Raw genomic sequence first — 17684 nt, forward strand, 5'->3', positions numbered from 1 at the left:
GGCTGCTCCAAGACCCTGTCACAGGAGAAGAGGAGTAAGGAGTGAGCTCCTAGTCAGACTCAGGAGGCGTGGATACCCTCCTACGCTTCTTAGTATATTACTTGCTAACGTTCAGTCCCTGGACAATAAAGTAGACAAGCTCAGGGTGAGGATCTCCTTCCAGAGAGACATCAGGGAATGTAACATACTCTGTTTTACGGAATCATGGCTCTTTGCGGATATACTGTCCCCGTCCATTTAGCCAGCGGGGTTCTCTGTCCATCACGCGGACAGGAAGAAAGACACTGGCGGACACTGACGCCTTGGTCCCAGACAAGTTAAACAACTTATTCGCCAGCTTCGAGAAAAACACAGAGTGGTTGACACAGTCCACTGCCGGTCATGAGGATTGTGAGCTCTCATTCTCTGTGGCCGACATGAGTAAGACATTTAAGCGTGTTAACCCTTGCAAGGCAGCCAGCCCAGATGGCATCCTAAGACACGTCCTCTTTTTGAGTGTGAACTGTATTACTGTACTGTATTTTCCCAATCTGGCCCTCAACCATCACGGTCACCTAATAATCCCCAGTTTACAATTGGCTCATTCATCCCCCTCCTCTCCCCTGTAACTATTCCCCAGGTCGTTGCTGCAAATGAGAACGTGTTCTCAGTCAACTTACCTGGTAAAATAACGGATAAATAAAAATAAAAATAAATACAATTGTATTATACTGTATCATATGGGCTTGAATTACTTCGTTCAAACCATTATAAAGCATGGGGAGAACATGCAATTCTGGTGCAGCACATGCGGCCTACAATGTTACAGTTACAGGCCAGTGAATTTCATTTAAATTTTGAAATATAACAGGGCATATTTGTATAATTCGTAGGCTGACACATATATACCCTACCTTTCATAATATTTTCCCTGATATTATTAGCCGACCTCCTCTTTCTCTCTCTATTGTTGCATCACTCCTTCCTTGTTTTCAACTGATAAATGAAATAAGTTTTGTTGTCCTTAACTTCATCATTCTCCTAGCACTGTTGGAGCTAGGAAAACAAGCATTTCGCGACACCCGCAATAACATCTGCTAAATATATGTATGTGACCAATAACATTTGATTTTATTTGATCTTTGAATAATATAGTACTATAATTAGATGCAGAATGGTTTCACTTCTCACCATGAAGATTGAATGGTTATGGGTCTAAAAAATAACTGCTATAGTCTACCGCTATCGCACGTTCGCTCTTCTTTCAAACTACCCGTGAGTTCTATTGGCTGTTGTATTTAACATTCAGCAGACAATAACTTGCATCCCTCTTCGAATAGTCTATTGGTGGACTTTATGAAACAGCAGAGGGAGCAGCCCCCTATCCACATCGACGGGACAGTAGTGGAGAGGGTGGAAAGTTTTAAGTTCCTCCGCGTACACATCACGGACAAACTGACATGGTCCACCCACACAGACAGCGGGGTGAAGAAGGCGCAGCAGTGCCTCTTCAACTTCAGGAGGCTGAAGAAATTTGGCTTGGCACCAAAACACTCACAAACTTTTACAGATGCACAATCGAGAGCATCCTGTCTGGCTGTATCACCTCCTGGTACGGCAACTGCTCCGCCCATAACCGTAAGGATCTCCAGAGGGTAGTGAGGTCTGCACAACACATCACCGGGGGCAAACTACCTGCCCTCCAGGACACCTACAACACCCGATGTCACAGGAAGGTCAAAAAGATCATCAAGGACAACAACCACCCAAGCCACTGCCTGTTCACCCTGTTATCATCCAGAAGGCGAGATCAGTACAGGTGCATCAAAGCAGGGACCGAGAGACTGAAAAACAGCTTCTATCTCAAGGCCATCAGACTGTTAAACAGGCATCCCTAACATTGAGTGGCTGCTGCCAACATACTGACTCAACTCTAGCCACTTTAATAATGGAAAAATGTATGTAATAAATGTATCACTAGCCACTTTAAACAATGCCACTTTATATAATATTTACATACCCTACATTACTCATCTCATTTGTATATACTGTACTCTATACCATCTACTGCATCTTGCCACCTTGATGTAATAAATGTATCACTAGCCACTTTAAACAATGCCACTTTATATAATGTTTACATACCCTACATTACTCATCTCATATGTAAATACTGTACTCTATACCATCTACTGCATCTTGCCTATGCAGTTCGGCCATCACTCATTCAAATATTTTTATGTACATATTCTTATTCATTCCTTTACACTTGTGTGTATAAGGTGGTTGTTGTGAAATTGTTAGGTTAGATTACTTGTTAGATATTACTGCATGGTCGGAACTAGAGCACAATGTCACGCCCTGACCTTAGAGATCCTTTTTATGTCTCTATTTTGGTTTGGTCAGGGCGTGAGTTGGGGTGGGCATTCTATGTCTTGGTTCTATGTGGTTTATTTCTATGTGTTTGGCCGGGTGTGGTTCTCAATCAGAGGCAGCTGTCTATCGTTGTCTCTGATTGAGAACCATACTTAGGCTGCCCTTTTTCCCTCTTTCTGTGTGGGATCTTGTTCTTTGTTTGTGTGCCGCTAGGTTGCACGACGTAGCTGTTCGGTCGTCGTATTCTTTATTGTTTTTGTTGTGTCGTAGTTTCACTTCGTGATTAAAATTATGTGGAACTCAAAGAATGCTGCACCTTGGTCTCATTCTTCCCACAGAAGATCCCACCACAAAAAGACAAGCAGTGTTTCTTGGAGGAGTGGACATGGGAGGAAATCCTGGACGGCAAGGGACCCTGGGCACAGGCAGGAGAATATCGTTGTCCTAAGGAGGAGCTGGAAGCAGCTAAAGCGGAGCGGAGACGCTACGAGGAGTATTTTTTTGGGGGGGGGGGGGGGGGGGGGGGGCACACGGGGAGATTGGCCGAGTCAGGTTATAGACTTGAGCCAACTCCCCGTGCTTACCGTGGGGAGAGAGTGACTGTGTGGGATCTTGTTCTTTGTTTGTGTGCCGCTAGGTTGCACGACGTAGCTGTTCGGTCGTCGTATTCTTTTGTTGTGTTGTAGTTTCACTTCGTGATTAAAATTATGTGGAACTCAAAGAATGCTGCGCCTTGGTCTCATTCTTCCCAGGACGATCGTTACACACAAGCACTTCGTTACACTCGCATTAACATCTGCTAACCATGTGTATGTGACAAATAACATTTTATTTTATTTGATATAAGAAATGCAAAAAAAAAATGTATGTCCAGCAAGCTATTCTAGTCTAGCTTTTCCTGCATGGGACTCCAAGAGCTAAGGACTGTTTTTTAAGGAGACCTATATCTATCCTACCCTGCCTTTCTAAGGTCTTCGAAAGCCAAGTCAACAAACAGATTACCGACCATTTCGAATCACACCACACCTTCTCCGCTATGCAATCTGGTTTCAGAGCTGGTCATGGGTGCACCTCAGCCACGCTCAAGGTCATAAACGATATCGTAACCGCCATCGATAGGAAACAATACTGTGCAGCCGTATTCATTGACCTGGCCAAGGCTTTTGACTCTGTCAATCACCACATCCTCATTGGCAGACTCGACAGCCTTGGTTTCTCTAATGATTGCCTCGCCTGGTTCACCAACTACTTCTCTGATAGAGTTCAGTGTGTCAAATCGGAGGGTCTGTTGTCCGGGCCTCTGGCAGTCTCTATGGGGGTGCCACAGGGTTCAATTCTTGGACCGACTCTCTTCTCTGTTTACATCAATGATGTCGCTCTTGCTGCTGGTGATTCTCTGATCCACCTCTACGCAGACGACACTATTCTGTATACTTCTGGCCCTTCTTTTGACACTGTGTTAACAACCCTCCAGGCGAGCTTCAATGCCATACAACTCTCCTTCCGTGGCCTCCAACTGCTCTTAAATACAAGTAAAACCAAATGCATGCTCTTCAACCGATCGCTGCCTGCTCCTGCCCGCCTGTCCAACATCACTACTTTGGACGGCTCTGACTTAGAATATGTGGACAACTACAAATACCTAGGTGTCTGGTTAGACTGTAAACTCTCCTTCCAGACCCACATCAAACATCTCCAATCCAAAGTTAAATCTAGAATTGGCTTCCTATTCCGCAACAAAGCATCCTTTACTCATGCTGCCAAACATACCCTTGTAAAACTGACCATCCTACCAATCCTCGACTTCGGTGATGTCATTTACAAAATAGCCTCCAAAACCCTACTCAATAAATTGGATGCAGTCTATCACAGTGCCATCCGTTTTGTCACCAAAGCCCCATATACTACCCACCACTGCGACCTGTACACTCTCGTTGGCTGGCCCTCGCTTCATACTCGTCGCCAAACCCATTGGTTCCAGGTCATCTACAAGACCCTGCTAGGTAAAGTCCCCCCTTATCTCAGCTCGCTGGTCACCATAGCAGCACCTACCCGTAGCACGCGCTCCAGCAGGTATATCTCTCTAGTCACCCCCAAAACCAATTCTTCCTTTGGACGCCTCTCCTTCCAGTTCTCTGCTGCCAATGACTGGAACGAACTACAAAAATCTCTGAAACTGGAAACACCTATCTCCCTCACTAGCTTTAAGCACCAGCTGTCAGAGCAGCTCATAGATTACTGCACCTGTACATAACCCATCTACAATTTAGCCCAAACAACTACCTCTTTACCTACTGTATTTATTTATTAATTTATTTTGCTCCTTTGCACCCCATTATTTCTGTCTCTACTTTGCACTTTCTTCCAATGCAAACCAACCACTCCAGTGTTTTTTTTTTTTTTAGTTTTTATTTTACTTGCTGTGTTGTACTCACTTCGCCTCCATGGCCTTTTTATATTTTTATTTATTTATACATATATCTGTTTGCCTTCACCTCCCTTATCTCACCTCACTTGCTCACATTGTATATTGACTTATTTTTATTTTATTTTTTTCACTGTATTATTGACTATATGTTTGTTTTTACTCCATGTGTAACTATGTGTTGTTGTATGTGTCGAACTGCTTTGCTTTATCTTGGCCAGGTCGCAATTGTAAATGAGAACGTGTTCTCAATTTGCCTACCTGGTTAAATAAAGGTTAAATAAATAAATAAATAAAAAGGAGAGAGACCAGAAGAGCACAAGTGCATGTGTATTGCGCAAGAGACCGCGGCTATAAGTTAGAAGCTTATTATGCATTACCCATCATTAATTAGCTACATATCTGACTAATACTGCATATCATTTATTACCTGAAAGAGGTAGGCTAGGACATCTATATATAGCGCTATACAGTGCCTTCGGAAAGTATTCAGACCTCTTTAATTTTCCACATTTTGTTACGTTACAGCCTTCTTCTAAAACAGATTAAAGTGTTTTTTTCCCCCATCAACCTCATCAATAGATGTTTTGATTTTTTGACATTTTTGCAATATTTTTTTTTAATCACATTTATATAAGTATTCAGACGCTTTACTCAGTACTTTGTTGAAGCACCTTTAGCAGTAATACAGCCTCGAGTCTTCTTGAGTATGACGCTACAAGCTTGGCACACCTGTATTTGGGGAGTTTCTCCCAATCTTCTCTGCAGATCCTCTCAAGCTCTGTCAGGTTGGATGGGGACCGTCGCTGCACAGCTATTTTCTGGTCTCAAGGATCTCTCTGTAATTTGCTCCGTTCATCTTTTCCTTGATCCTGACTTGTGTCCCAGTCCCTGCTGCTGAAAAACATCCCCACAGCATTATTCTGCCACCACCGTGCTTCACCGTAGGGATGGTGCTAGGTTTTCTCCAGACGTGACGCTTGGCATTCAGGCCAAAAAGTTTAATCTTGGTTTCATCAGACCAGAGATTCTTGTTTCTCCTGGTCTGAGTCCTTTAGGTGCCTTTTGGCAAACTCCAAGCTGGCTGTTATGTGCCTTTGACTGAGGAGTGGCTTCCGTCTTGCCACAGTCTTGTATTGAACAGTAATATATTGTTTGTAACCCCTATCTTCCTCTATTTTGTGAATGTGAATAAATTCCCTTTTCTTGAAGGGATTACATTCGATTAATTAGTTGACATGTGACCAGGAGATAACCTTGCATTTCCTGTGTGGACGGATGGGAAGCAAGATAGAGGAGGACTCCACTTGGAGGGATGGGGGACCAAAAAAAAGGGAAGGAAAACCATCCTGACCGTCAATGACTTATCTTGTGACGGATGTTGGGTATTGTTTCTCCAGGCTTTTCAGGAAGGCTGAAAAAGAGAGGGAGAAACTGAGCTCGGATGTTTATTTTTCCCAGTTTGCCTGTTGATAACAGGGGGAACAGGGGTTGTGATTTCACCTGGCTGGAGGACTCACTTTGAAATTCACTTTCAGGGGAGACCTCATGTGGTTCTCCACTCTGATGCTTGGAAATACTTAGTTTTACATGAACTATGTCATGTGCATGAACTATGTCATGAAATACTTTTGCTATTTTTTTGGCACTTTTTAGCACTTTGCACTTTCATCTTTTGTATTATTTGAGTATAGACTAAATAAGTATACTTTTGCATCTCAGCCTCATTGGTTTTCTTCCTTTTTATGGTTTGAGTGTGAGAAAAACTATTTTACTGAGCATGAACTTCTACATGAAATACTGCATGCAATACCATACTGTGCACAAACAGATTGAAAATACGGTTAGAGTTGTCTCATGTTGCACTAAAAATGATAATGTGGCAGTATCCTGAAGTTAATTTCCAGGATGTGGTACTCTACAGTATGCAAGGGATAATCAATGACAGGCTGAGTTGAGAAACTTTGAATTGCTCTTTTACAGTGTTCCCTGTATTGGACACAACTGTCTTATGAATGCTAAACATCTGATCAGTTCCATCATGTACTTCGATCAACACATTAGACCTGGCACTAATTCTAAACCCCCTTTTGTATTACATTTAGGATTTATCTTTACAAGACACTAAGTGGTAATACACGTGTGACCGAAACATGTTAGTTTGTGATAATCTACACAAACTAACGATAACCTTATCAGAAGTGTAACAACTCATGCCGTACCCAAAGCATTAGTTGACCGACTTGAATTAGACAGGAAACGGTGTATGGGGGTGTCTCATTTACGTCATTTAGCAGACGCTCTTATCCAGAGTGACTTACAAATTGGAATGTTCATACATATTCATCCTGGTCCCCCCGTGGGAATTGAACCCTGGTCCCCAAGTGGGAATTGAACCCACAACCCTGGCGTTGCAAGCGCCATGCTCTACCAACTGAGCCACACGGGACCCAATGCAGCATTACAATGACCGTATAGGCACCAGGAAAGGTTGCCAATTGACCTCCAGTTTATCTTGTCAGACTGTGTAACTATGGGTTGACACCGGGTGAGAGTGAGTGAGTGAGTTGTTCAACAACATTAATAAATTACAGAAAAGTGACAAAACAGACAGTGGGATCATGAGTTAGTACACAGCAGTTGTGCAGGCCAGTCTCAACCCACATGACCCATGCCTTCACAACATGTAGGCTGTCAACACCCTGACACAGACAGAACAATACAGCCATAGAAACTGTACGTCCCAGCAGTACAGAGTACATTGAACACGCAGTCCTACAGGAACCTCTTGTGGTGTTGCTAAGAAGCAATTCTTGACAATATCATATTCAGCATACAGAAGGAGAATTTCAGTATCTCACAAACACACATTGGGAATTCAATGTTTAAAGGAGCCTTTCTCTTGAATATGTCACACAGATATAGGAATTCAATAAAACTGTTTTAAAGGAACTCTTCTCTTGACTATCTCACCAACACACATTGGGAATTCAAGGAAGTAATTTTTTAAGTACAGGGGTGCTTTAAGAGTGACAGGGAGTGAGATAGCGCAAGGGCAACAACCGAGGGAGCTGCACTGTCTGTTTACCGTCAAAGGTCAGGGGACGTGGGGGTGAGTGTTCTGTTGAGATGGAGTTCAAGGCCGGAGAGGCAGGGGATTACGACTGCTGATGTTTCTGCTGCTCTGGTTAGGGGAATGGAGCATGAGTCACATGCACGCACGCACGCACGCACGCACGCACACACACACACACACACACACACACACACTCACACACACACACACACACACACACACACACACACACACACACGCGCGCGCGGTAGATCTGAAACAGGGTGAGGCAGGCGTGCCTTGGTGGGTCAAGGCCTGGTAAAGGTAGAGACAGACAGAGAGAAAGGCCAGAGAGAGAGAGAGGCAGAGAGAGAGGCAGAGAGAGGGAGAGAGAGAAGGAAAGTAAGAGGGAGACTCCTGACTGGCTTCGGTCAGTCGGTTCAGTGCAGTCAGTGTTAACAAGGTGAAGGCTCAGATCTGACTGAGAGAGGAATGCGTCTCTCTTTTATAGGGTCCTGGAGCAGCCGGTGACGTCATGGCTTTTTCCTGGTACTTCGGCAGATTCCACGAGAGGAGACTGGCAGCCAGCTAGACACACACACACACACACACACACACACACACACACACACACACACACACACACACACACACACACACACACACACACACACACACACACACACACACACACACACACACACACACACACACACACACACACACACACACACACACACACACGAGGGCATGATCAAGCTGCATTGTAATGTGGCCTGGTTGGTCATGACACTTTTTCCTTCTCAAACCTAGTAGAGGACAGGGAGGATGCCTCACCACAGGATTAACATCATGAATAGGGTGGGAGAATGAGCCTCTGCTCATTGGGGGGGGGGGGGGGGTAATTTGAGAGAGTTTAAGACAATGACACAAGGGAAAAATTAAGAAAGAAAGAAAGAGAGGGACAGAGAGAGAGAAGAAAGAGAGATGGAAAAATAGGGAAGAGTAGAAGAAAGTGTGAGAGAAAGAGAAAGAGGAAAAAAATTAAGAGAAATGGAGAGAGTAAGGGAAAGGAAGGGAGGGGAGAGAAAGAGAGAAAGTGTGTGAGAGAGAGACAGAGACATTGAAGGAGGAACCATGCATCAGCCACTGTCTGGTCCAGCGAGAGGCAGTTGGCAGCTGGCTCTCTACCAGGCACAAATGTACAGTAATTCAAAGCATGCGACTTGACGCCGGTCCTTGGGAGTGGGAGCCGTGCGGTCACACATGCATGCGCACACACACAAACACACACACACACAGTCCACGTGACTGCAATTATGTACATTTCTATAGCAAATGCATACTTCAGCTAATCACATTACAGACGCTATGGTCCCTTCATGAAAAACAACATTTCCCAAATGACTTCCCTGTTCTTTTATAAAGAAATGTATTTATATGCTGCATCCAAATAGCATTACAAAACCAGTAACATCAGAGGTCAGTAAAATCAGATCTAACGTTTCAATTAGTGTTTGAAAAACAACACAACAATACCTCTGTTCCAATGCACCCAGCAAAGAGCGAACTGTTTTGTTCCAAATTCCAACTCAATTACAGGTACATATCTGATTTTACGTAGGAACATATTAATATGGATCAACTCAACAAACACAAATGAGTGAGGTCCAAACAACAAGTAATACAGATGTTCATTTGACCAGTTTCTCACAGCAGGAAAATAATCCTGCAGCAACAGGCTTTAATTAATGGACATTTTTTTTGTAGGGGTTGATACATTTTTAAATAGGAAAATAAAGTCTAAAATGTTCATATGGAAATTACAAACAATCAAACTTGCCTTTTTTTAAATTTAAATCCTACAAGCTTGCATTTCCTGCAACAACAGGGTGATCAAATTAAGATCCTACCTCTCTAACAGCAGGAAAGGGAGAGAGTAAAAGACTGTAAGACAAGAAGGGTCATAGATGAAAGAGTGCACTTTAAAACATGGCCAGTTGGTGAGCGAGAAAACAAGACTTTTGTAAAGATTGGCTCTCATGAGCTTCACATGACTTGCATTTACCCCTCTCTTTATTCTCTCTCTCTCTCTTTGCTCTTCTCCTTTCTCCCCCTGTACTCTGTTCTCTCCCTTCTCTCCCCTCCTGCCCCCTCCCCTCCTCTTTGTGCAGCAGCGAGCACACAGACTTCCTGTGTGCCCCGGCCTGAATGGTATGCATAGGGAGTGGGTGTCTGGGAGGCCTTTCATCCGGCCTGGAAAGAAAAGAAAAGTCAAGAGAGGGAAAGAAGAAAAGAGAAAGAGAGTTGAGAATCATCTTTAATCCGATGGCAGCGCAGTTGTCCAGGGGCAGGCAGGGGGGGGGGGGGGGGGGGGGGATTAGGGGGTGTTGGAGAGGGAGGGAGTGGGTGAAGGTCTGGGTTTAGCCAGGGATGTGTAGTGTCTGGTGGGGATGGAGGCCTGGTCTTGCCAGCCTTGCTGTAGCCAGCCCTGCGACACATGACTTCTGGAAGAGAGAGAGACACTTTACATGGCTGGGGTACTGAGCTAATGCTAGCTGTACCAAAGTCTTAGAATGAGTAGAACAGATATGGCGTTAGAATCAGGTGAATATTTCACATTTTCCGTCATGAACTGTGGTGGCTGGCATGTAGACTTTGCCATTGCTGCATCTGTCTGAGAAAGGCATTCAATTCTGAGAGATGCCATGATAAATATAGAGTGTTTCTTGGTAGTCTTAAACAGATATTCTTTGAAACAAAAGTATACACCTCACACACATGGTTATGGGCTTACAAAAAAAGGACAACTGTACCATGTCAGAGTTAAAATGTATTCAATTTGAAGTTTGCATCCCAATATTACACTTTATATACACTGTTATTTTTTTGTTTGTTTAAATAAAATGTATTAATTGTGAAGTTATTAAAGTAATAACATTCCACCCATGAGGCAACTATGTAATTTGACTGCACGAAAGGGCTTCTCTAATCTCAATCTAATTCATCTTAATCTAAATCTTTAGCAAAAAGGATAAATCAACTATATCTGTAGTTAATAAACCTGGGAAAGTTCTCAAATGAAATATCATTCTGTGCATAGAACATTAGTTTGAATGGGAATGTTCATTCTACTTATTCTATGAACTGTTGGGGATGTTCGTTGTTCTACTAATTCCGCTTTTATGAGCTGTGTGGGTTGTCCCTGTCCGAGTGCTGAGGCTTCTGGCATGATCAGACAGGGTGTAGCTAGCTGGCTGTGCACACAGTGCCATGGTAGACTGAGACACTACACACACAATGAAATGGCTACACATGCCAGCATGTGAGGCTGCATAATTTGTCATGAAATTTGTCATGAAACTTCTTACCGCTGGCATGCATACATTAACAACATGAAGATGTCTGTATGTGACAATTCATTGGTTTCGAATGAGTAAAAATGGCCGGACAAAAATATAGGAAAGCATATACCGCCAACTAGTGGTCGATTATACATACTGCACTCTATGGCACATATTGAGGAATAAGGAGATAACAATATTGGTTTGATAATGATACACAGACTTACCATCAACCACAGGAGGCTTCTGAGGGGACAGCGGCTCATAATAATGGAAACCATGTGTTTGATGTATTTGATACCATTCCACCTATTCCGCTCCAGCCATTACCACGTCCCCATTCTCCCCAATTAAGATGCCACCAACCTCCTGTGCCATCAATTTAGGACTTGATTCAATCAGCATCGCCGAAGTTCAGCGCTATAGCGTGCTTGAAATTAAAGTACTGAACTTTGGCATTATGGATTGAATCCAAGGACCGATATATGAATCCAAGGCCGGTTATAGAACAGTTCACAGGACAGCCGACGATGCATCTCCGGTACTTGTACTTGTATACTTTTAGCCAGTAATTCTGAAAGTAGCGCTCACGTGCCAAAAATTGGTCCCGGAAAAGTGCATACTACATCACAGACTGTATGTGCAGATATGTGCACCACGTCATTGCGCTCTCTCTCGTTTTGCTGTGTGTGCATTTTGCTAGCTGTCACTCGAATGGCAAGAGGGTGAAGGTCATAGGCTGAAACACAAATTGCTAGGGGGCTGGTCCACATGGGGAAGAATTTAGGGAAAATGGCGCAGCACAGCTCCCAGAAAACAGTCACTTTTAAACTAGGGATTTCGTGGCTAACTGAGGTAAAACAGTAATTCTGCTCATTGATTATGCATGTACAGTGCATTCGGAATGTCTTCAGACCCCTTCCCTTTTTCCACATTTTGTTACGTTACAGCCTTATTTTAAAATGGATTAAGTAAAAAAAATCCTCATCAATCTACACACAATACCTCATAATGACAAAGCAAAAACTGTTTATTCGAAATGTTAGCAAATGTATTAAAAATAAAAAACATAAGTATTCAGATCCTTTGCTATGAGACTCGAAATTGAGCTCAGGTGCATCCTGTTTTCATTGATCATCCTTGAGATGTCTCTACAACTTGATTGGAGTACACCTGTGGTAAATTAAATTGATTGGACATGATTTGGAAAGACACACATAAGGTCCCACAGTTGACAGAGCATGTGAGGGCAAAAACCAAGCCATGAGGTCGAAGGAATTGTCCGTAGAGCTCTGAGACAAGATTGTGTCGAGGCACAGATCTGGGGAAGGGTACCAAAACACTTCTGCAGCATTCAAGGTCCCCAAGAACACAGTGGACTCAATCATTCTTAAATGGAAGAAGTTTGGAACCACCAAGACCCCGAGAGCTGGCCGCCCAGCCAAACTAAACAATCGGGGGCAAGGGCCTTGGTCAGGGAGGTGACCAAGAACCTGATGGTCACTCTGACAGAGCTCCAGAGAGCCTCTGAGGTGATGGAAGAACCTTCCAGAAGGACAACTATCTCTGCAGCACTCCACCAATCAGGCCTTTATGGTAGAGTGGCCAGACGGAATCGACTCCTCAGTAAAAGTCACATGACAGCCCGCTTGGAGTTTGTCAAAAGGCACCTAAAAGACTCTGACCATGAGAAACAAGATTCTCTGGTCTGATGAAACCAATATTGAACTCTTTGGCCTGAATGCCAAGCGTCACATCTGGAGGAAACCTGGCACCATTCCTATGGTGAAGCGTTGTGATGGCAGCATCATACTGTCGGGATATTTTTCAGCAGCAGGGACTGGGAGCCTAGTCAGGATCGAGGGAAAGTACAGAGAGATCCTTGATGAAAACCTGCTCCAGAGCGCTCAGGACCTCAGACTGGGGCAAAGGTTCACCTTCCAACAGGACAACGTCCCTAAGCCTACAGCCAAGACAACGCAGGAGTGACTTCGGGACAAGTCTCTGAATATCCTTGAGTGACCCAGCCAAAGCCCGGACCTGAAAATACCCAAGAAGACTCATACCCAAGAAGACTCCAGGCTGTAATCGGTGCCAAAGGTGATCAACAAAGTACTAAGTAAAGGGTCTGAATACTTATGTAAATGTGAAATATTTCCATTTTTTCTAAAACCTGTTTTTGCTTTGTTATTATGGTGTATTATGTCTGGATTGATGAGGGGGAAAAACTATTTATTCAATTTTAGAAGAAGGCTGTAACATAACAAAATGTGGAAAAAGTCAAGGGGTCTGAATAATTTCTGAATGCGCTGTATGAACTACACATTGACACATCCAGGCCAAAGTGGGAGGTTTAAAAAATACATATTCGTCGCCAAAGTTCCGTAGCATATCTTTAAAGATGTTCGTGGAGATGGCGTTCATGGTAAACACTGCAAATGTTGGCTCAAGCCAAAAATGTGTTTAGATTGTTGATCAAATCCCAGCCTATAATAAAATCACATTTTCAGACCAAAGAAAACAAGGGAATTTCACTGCATATTTATTTCAAAACATGATAGAGTATATACATTTGCAAATCATGTTGAGGAAAAAATAGAACAAAAATCTGCTAAAATATACATCAAATAGTGATAAGCAGAATAATAATCATCGTACTATTCACCTGATTAACATAAACATTCCAAATGTAGAGCGTCGTAAAACAAAGCTAAGTAAATAAGATGTGATTATAGACAATGTATACAGAACTTTCATGGCTTAATTCATTAAATTAATGATAAATGCCCCTCACTGTATACATAATAATATTTTCAGGATAAAATCATTATTCAACTACTTTCAGTCGTTACTCTTTACTCTAAACAAAAATATAATAATTGTAGTATGAGAACTAAGTAGGATCTCTAAGATTTCAAAGGTATGTTTCTTCCTATTAAGGAAAGGCGGATTATGTAAAAGCAGCTCAGAATAAAAGCGATACATTTTTGGATGAAAATCTCAGTATATCTCTGACAAATGGATATGGTTTTACTCAGTACTGTTTCTTTATTTTCTCCAAATGAATACAGCTCTAAAGACAGTAGCTTGCGAGATACATACATTACACACCAGGATAAACTCAAATACTAGCACTAGGCTGGATTCTCCAAAGGGACAAAGACAGATCTTCAAAGTCATGTCACACACACACGCACGCACGCACGCACGCACACACGCACGCACACACACACACACACTCTCACCTGCAGGTGTGCACACATCCATCCACACATATGCTCACACACACACTCGCCCTGTGTATAGATAGCTCTTTAAGATGATCACTGTAGTGACATCCGTCTGCATGTTCAATTAGGCATACACCTCAGCACATTGGGGAACTGTGTTTGTGTGGGTGTGTGTGTGTGTGCACACATAGTGTATGTGTGTGTGTATGCATGTTTGCCCAGAGTGTGTGTCAGTTCATCATCTCCTAGCTGCAGCTCCTCCGATTGTGTTTGATGGGTTTAAATGCTATAACAAAGTGCGGGTCACCTCTGTCACATGCCTGGTGTGACCCACACTTTTGGTAGTGGAGACTGGAGAGTTTACTATAATTCGGTACTGGCATGTAAAAACACTGTCAATTCCATGAAACAACTGTATGGCAGTTTTGCACACTGTTCCTCAATTTAATTGTTGTATTATTGTGTGTGTGTGTGTGTGTGTGCGCGCGGGGGGGGGGGGGGGGGCGTTTGAGGATGAAAAATATTGGGTTTGCATTTTCTGTTAGTAGGCTAAGGGTTAGTTAGTTAGTTTATCTGATTTGGCCTACAGCACCACTGGAGCAAGAGTTTAAAGTGATAGGTCGGATTTTGGCAATGCCCTCCATCTACTTCCACAGAGTCAAATGAACTCGTGGATACCACTTTTATGTATCTGCGTTCAGTTTGAAGAAAGTTGCTAACTAGCATTAGTGCAATTGCTAACAAGCGTTAGCGCAACGGCTAGAAGTTTATGGGAACAGCTAGCATGCTATCGGTTCCTGTAGACTTCTAGTCATTGCGCTAACACTAGTTAGCATTGGCTCGCGAAACTACCTCCCTTCATACTGGACATAGATATGTAAAAATGGTATCCACGAGTTCATCTAAATCTGGGGAAGTAGATTAACGGCTTCATTGCCAAAATCCCGAACTATCCCTTTAAGAGTTAGCAGCACACATAAATACTCTAATCACTTTAATTCATTTTCGGACCAATACATGTAGGTAAAAAAACATGCCAAATTGCCATTCTGCTTGTGTGTTGATCTTACCCATGTGACAGCGAGGGAAAAGTTTAGCCCATCCTTAACACATTCTCTTTCATTCATCTGCAGATATGCATTTCTTATTTACTCTCACTGCTCTAGTGTGTCACCAGAAGTTTTACAGTGACTTTCAGTAATATGACAGATTGGCTACGTTCCAATATCCACACCAGCATACCACACTGAATGCATGCCCCAATACAAAGCTTCATTCAAAGTAGAATGCATGCTCGTGTGGGTATTGGAACAGAGCCTAGGTGTGGGTAAACCAAATGTTTGTGACATCATATGACAGATGTCAACATCTGAATACTTTGAAAGAGTTCCTTGTTTCTCTCTGGTTCCACAGTAGGCCTATGCACTGAACACACCATCACTGTGCAGGGAAAAAAACAAGAAAAGATATAATAAATATAAAATAAACGACAACAACTTCACGTAACACGAAGCATTCTGGCTTCCCAGGGGAATGGCTAGAGGGACAGGACCTAATAGTCCAGGTTAGGAAGAGCGTTTCTTGTTGGTTTGTGGTTCAGTTGAGGTTTACTTTTTGACTAGTTTGTGGTTTAGTCCCTTGGTTAGTTAGTTCCTCTGTGTCTACCTAAACAACAATAGCTTCCCTCTTGACCAGGACCTCTAGAACCCCTATCTCTTGAACACTCCCTCTCCCTTACCACTGTCTCCTTTTCCACCCCTCGCCATTGGCCTGTGTTCCTCTCCTCTCAAACCCTTGTCCCTGGGCCCCCTCAGCCCCTTTCCTCTCTCCCTTGTACCCTTCTTCTGTAGCACCCCTTGTTCCCCTGTCATCTTGTCCCTATTCCCCCTCCATTCAGCCTGGTGGTCTGACTTTAGTTACAGTAGTTAGTTATTTCCCCTTCAGTCCTTAGTCCTCTCTGATCTCAGGCCCAATCCTCCACTGGCTGGATTAGTCCACTGGAGTTCTCTGTATGTACTCCTCCTTGTTAGGGTCCATCCATTCATCCCAAGTCTTGTGGTCCTTTACTGGGGCTCCAGTTCGTCCGTTCCTCCCCTTGTTAGGTGAACTCAGTGTCCAGCTCCTCAGTGCTGCAGCCCAGGGTAGTGGTGGTCCTTGTGGTGGTCCCTGTGGTGGTCAGTGTGGTGGCCCTACTGGAGGTGGAGTGGGTGGAGGAGTGGACCTTGCCGATCTCCTCCAGGGCGCTGGCCAGAGAGTCCAGGTCCCCTGTGTCCTGGTGCTGGGCCTCCCACAGGCTGAGGATCACCGCTGATGGGCTCTCCTGACGTGCAAAGTAACACAGGTTCCTGGAGGGAGGGGGGGAGCGAGGTGAGAGAGAGAGAGAGAGAGAGAGAGAGAGAGAGAGAAAGAAAGAGAGAGAGAGAGAAAGAGAGAGAGTGTTAATGTAGAATGCAGCTTGATGAGTAGTTAACCAGATGATTCAGGTATGCTTGTTCTGGAATAGATCCAATAAAAGGCACTGGCTGGGGTTACTCAGGAAGATGTTTGGGAGACACTGGCCAAATAAGAGGATGATGAAAAGGAAGAAGGAAAGAAATACATGCATATTGCATTTGGTTGAGATCATTATGCTGAATATCAAATTCAGCTTAAACTTCCTGCTATATCGCCACCAGATGTTGTTACAGCTCACATCCACCAGAGGGCACTGTTTCATGACAGTAGAGCTCGATCTCTCTCCCTCCATTTTTGTCTCAGGTGTGGTGATGATCCTCCCACATACCATGATAAATAATTGCAAAAATCCACTTAACAAGGTACAGACGTTTTCATTACATGCTGCTGGTGGCTTCCACTGGGTTGAAAATGCACCATAAATTCTTCTCCCATTTCAAAACGCCTCACGTTGTTTTCCGACAGTTTGCTGGACAATGATTTGATGCACATGGACATTCCTGGTCACATGGCTTATGTCACATTTTTATTCAGTAAACTTTGTTCTCCTTTTCCACACTCCTTATTGACTGTTTCTTCTTCTGCTGAGGGAATAGAGATCACCCATTACAGCTAAAATCTCCAACATCCGTGACAAATAACAGAGGGAAGGATGGAGGGTTGGGGGTTAGGGAAAATAGGATTTGGAATGGAACTGAATTGTGTGTCCCTACAAGGTTAGTTATACAAGACTCTGTGTGTGTGTGTGTGTGTGTGTGTGTGTGTGTGTGTGTGTGTGTGTGTGTGTGTGTGTGTGTGTGTGTACAGATCTATAATGAGAT

At 43.4% G+C, this 17684-nt stretch overlaps 1 protein-coding gene across 2 annotated transcripts in view; it reads right to left on the reverse strand.

The window, feature by feature from the left end:
* Positions 1-13705: 13705 nt before the first annotated feature.
* Positions 13706-17684, reverse strand: part of LOC129818339 (netrin receptor UNC5D-like) — a 298807-nt gene continuing 294828 nt past the window's right edge. For both annotated transcript variants that reach the window (XM_055874134.1, XM_055874133.1), the window contains one exon: positions 13706-16754. In XM_055874134.1, the coding sequence (XP_055730109.1) occupies positions 16508-16754 (247 nt within the window). In that variant the 3' untranslated portion in view covers positions 13706-16507. The remainder of the gene's footprint in view (positions 16755-17684) is intronic.

Source organism: Salvelinus fontinalis, chromosome 21, assembly GCF_029448725.1.
Source record: "Salvelinus fontinalis isolate EN_2023a chromosome 21, ASM2944872v1, whole genome shotgun sequence".
Classification (NCBI taxonomy): domain Eukaryota; kingdom Metazoa; phylum Chordata; class Actinopteri; order Salmoniformes; family Salmonidae; genus Salvelinus; species Salvelinus fontinalis.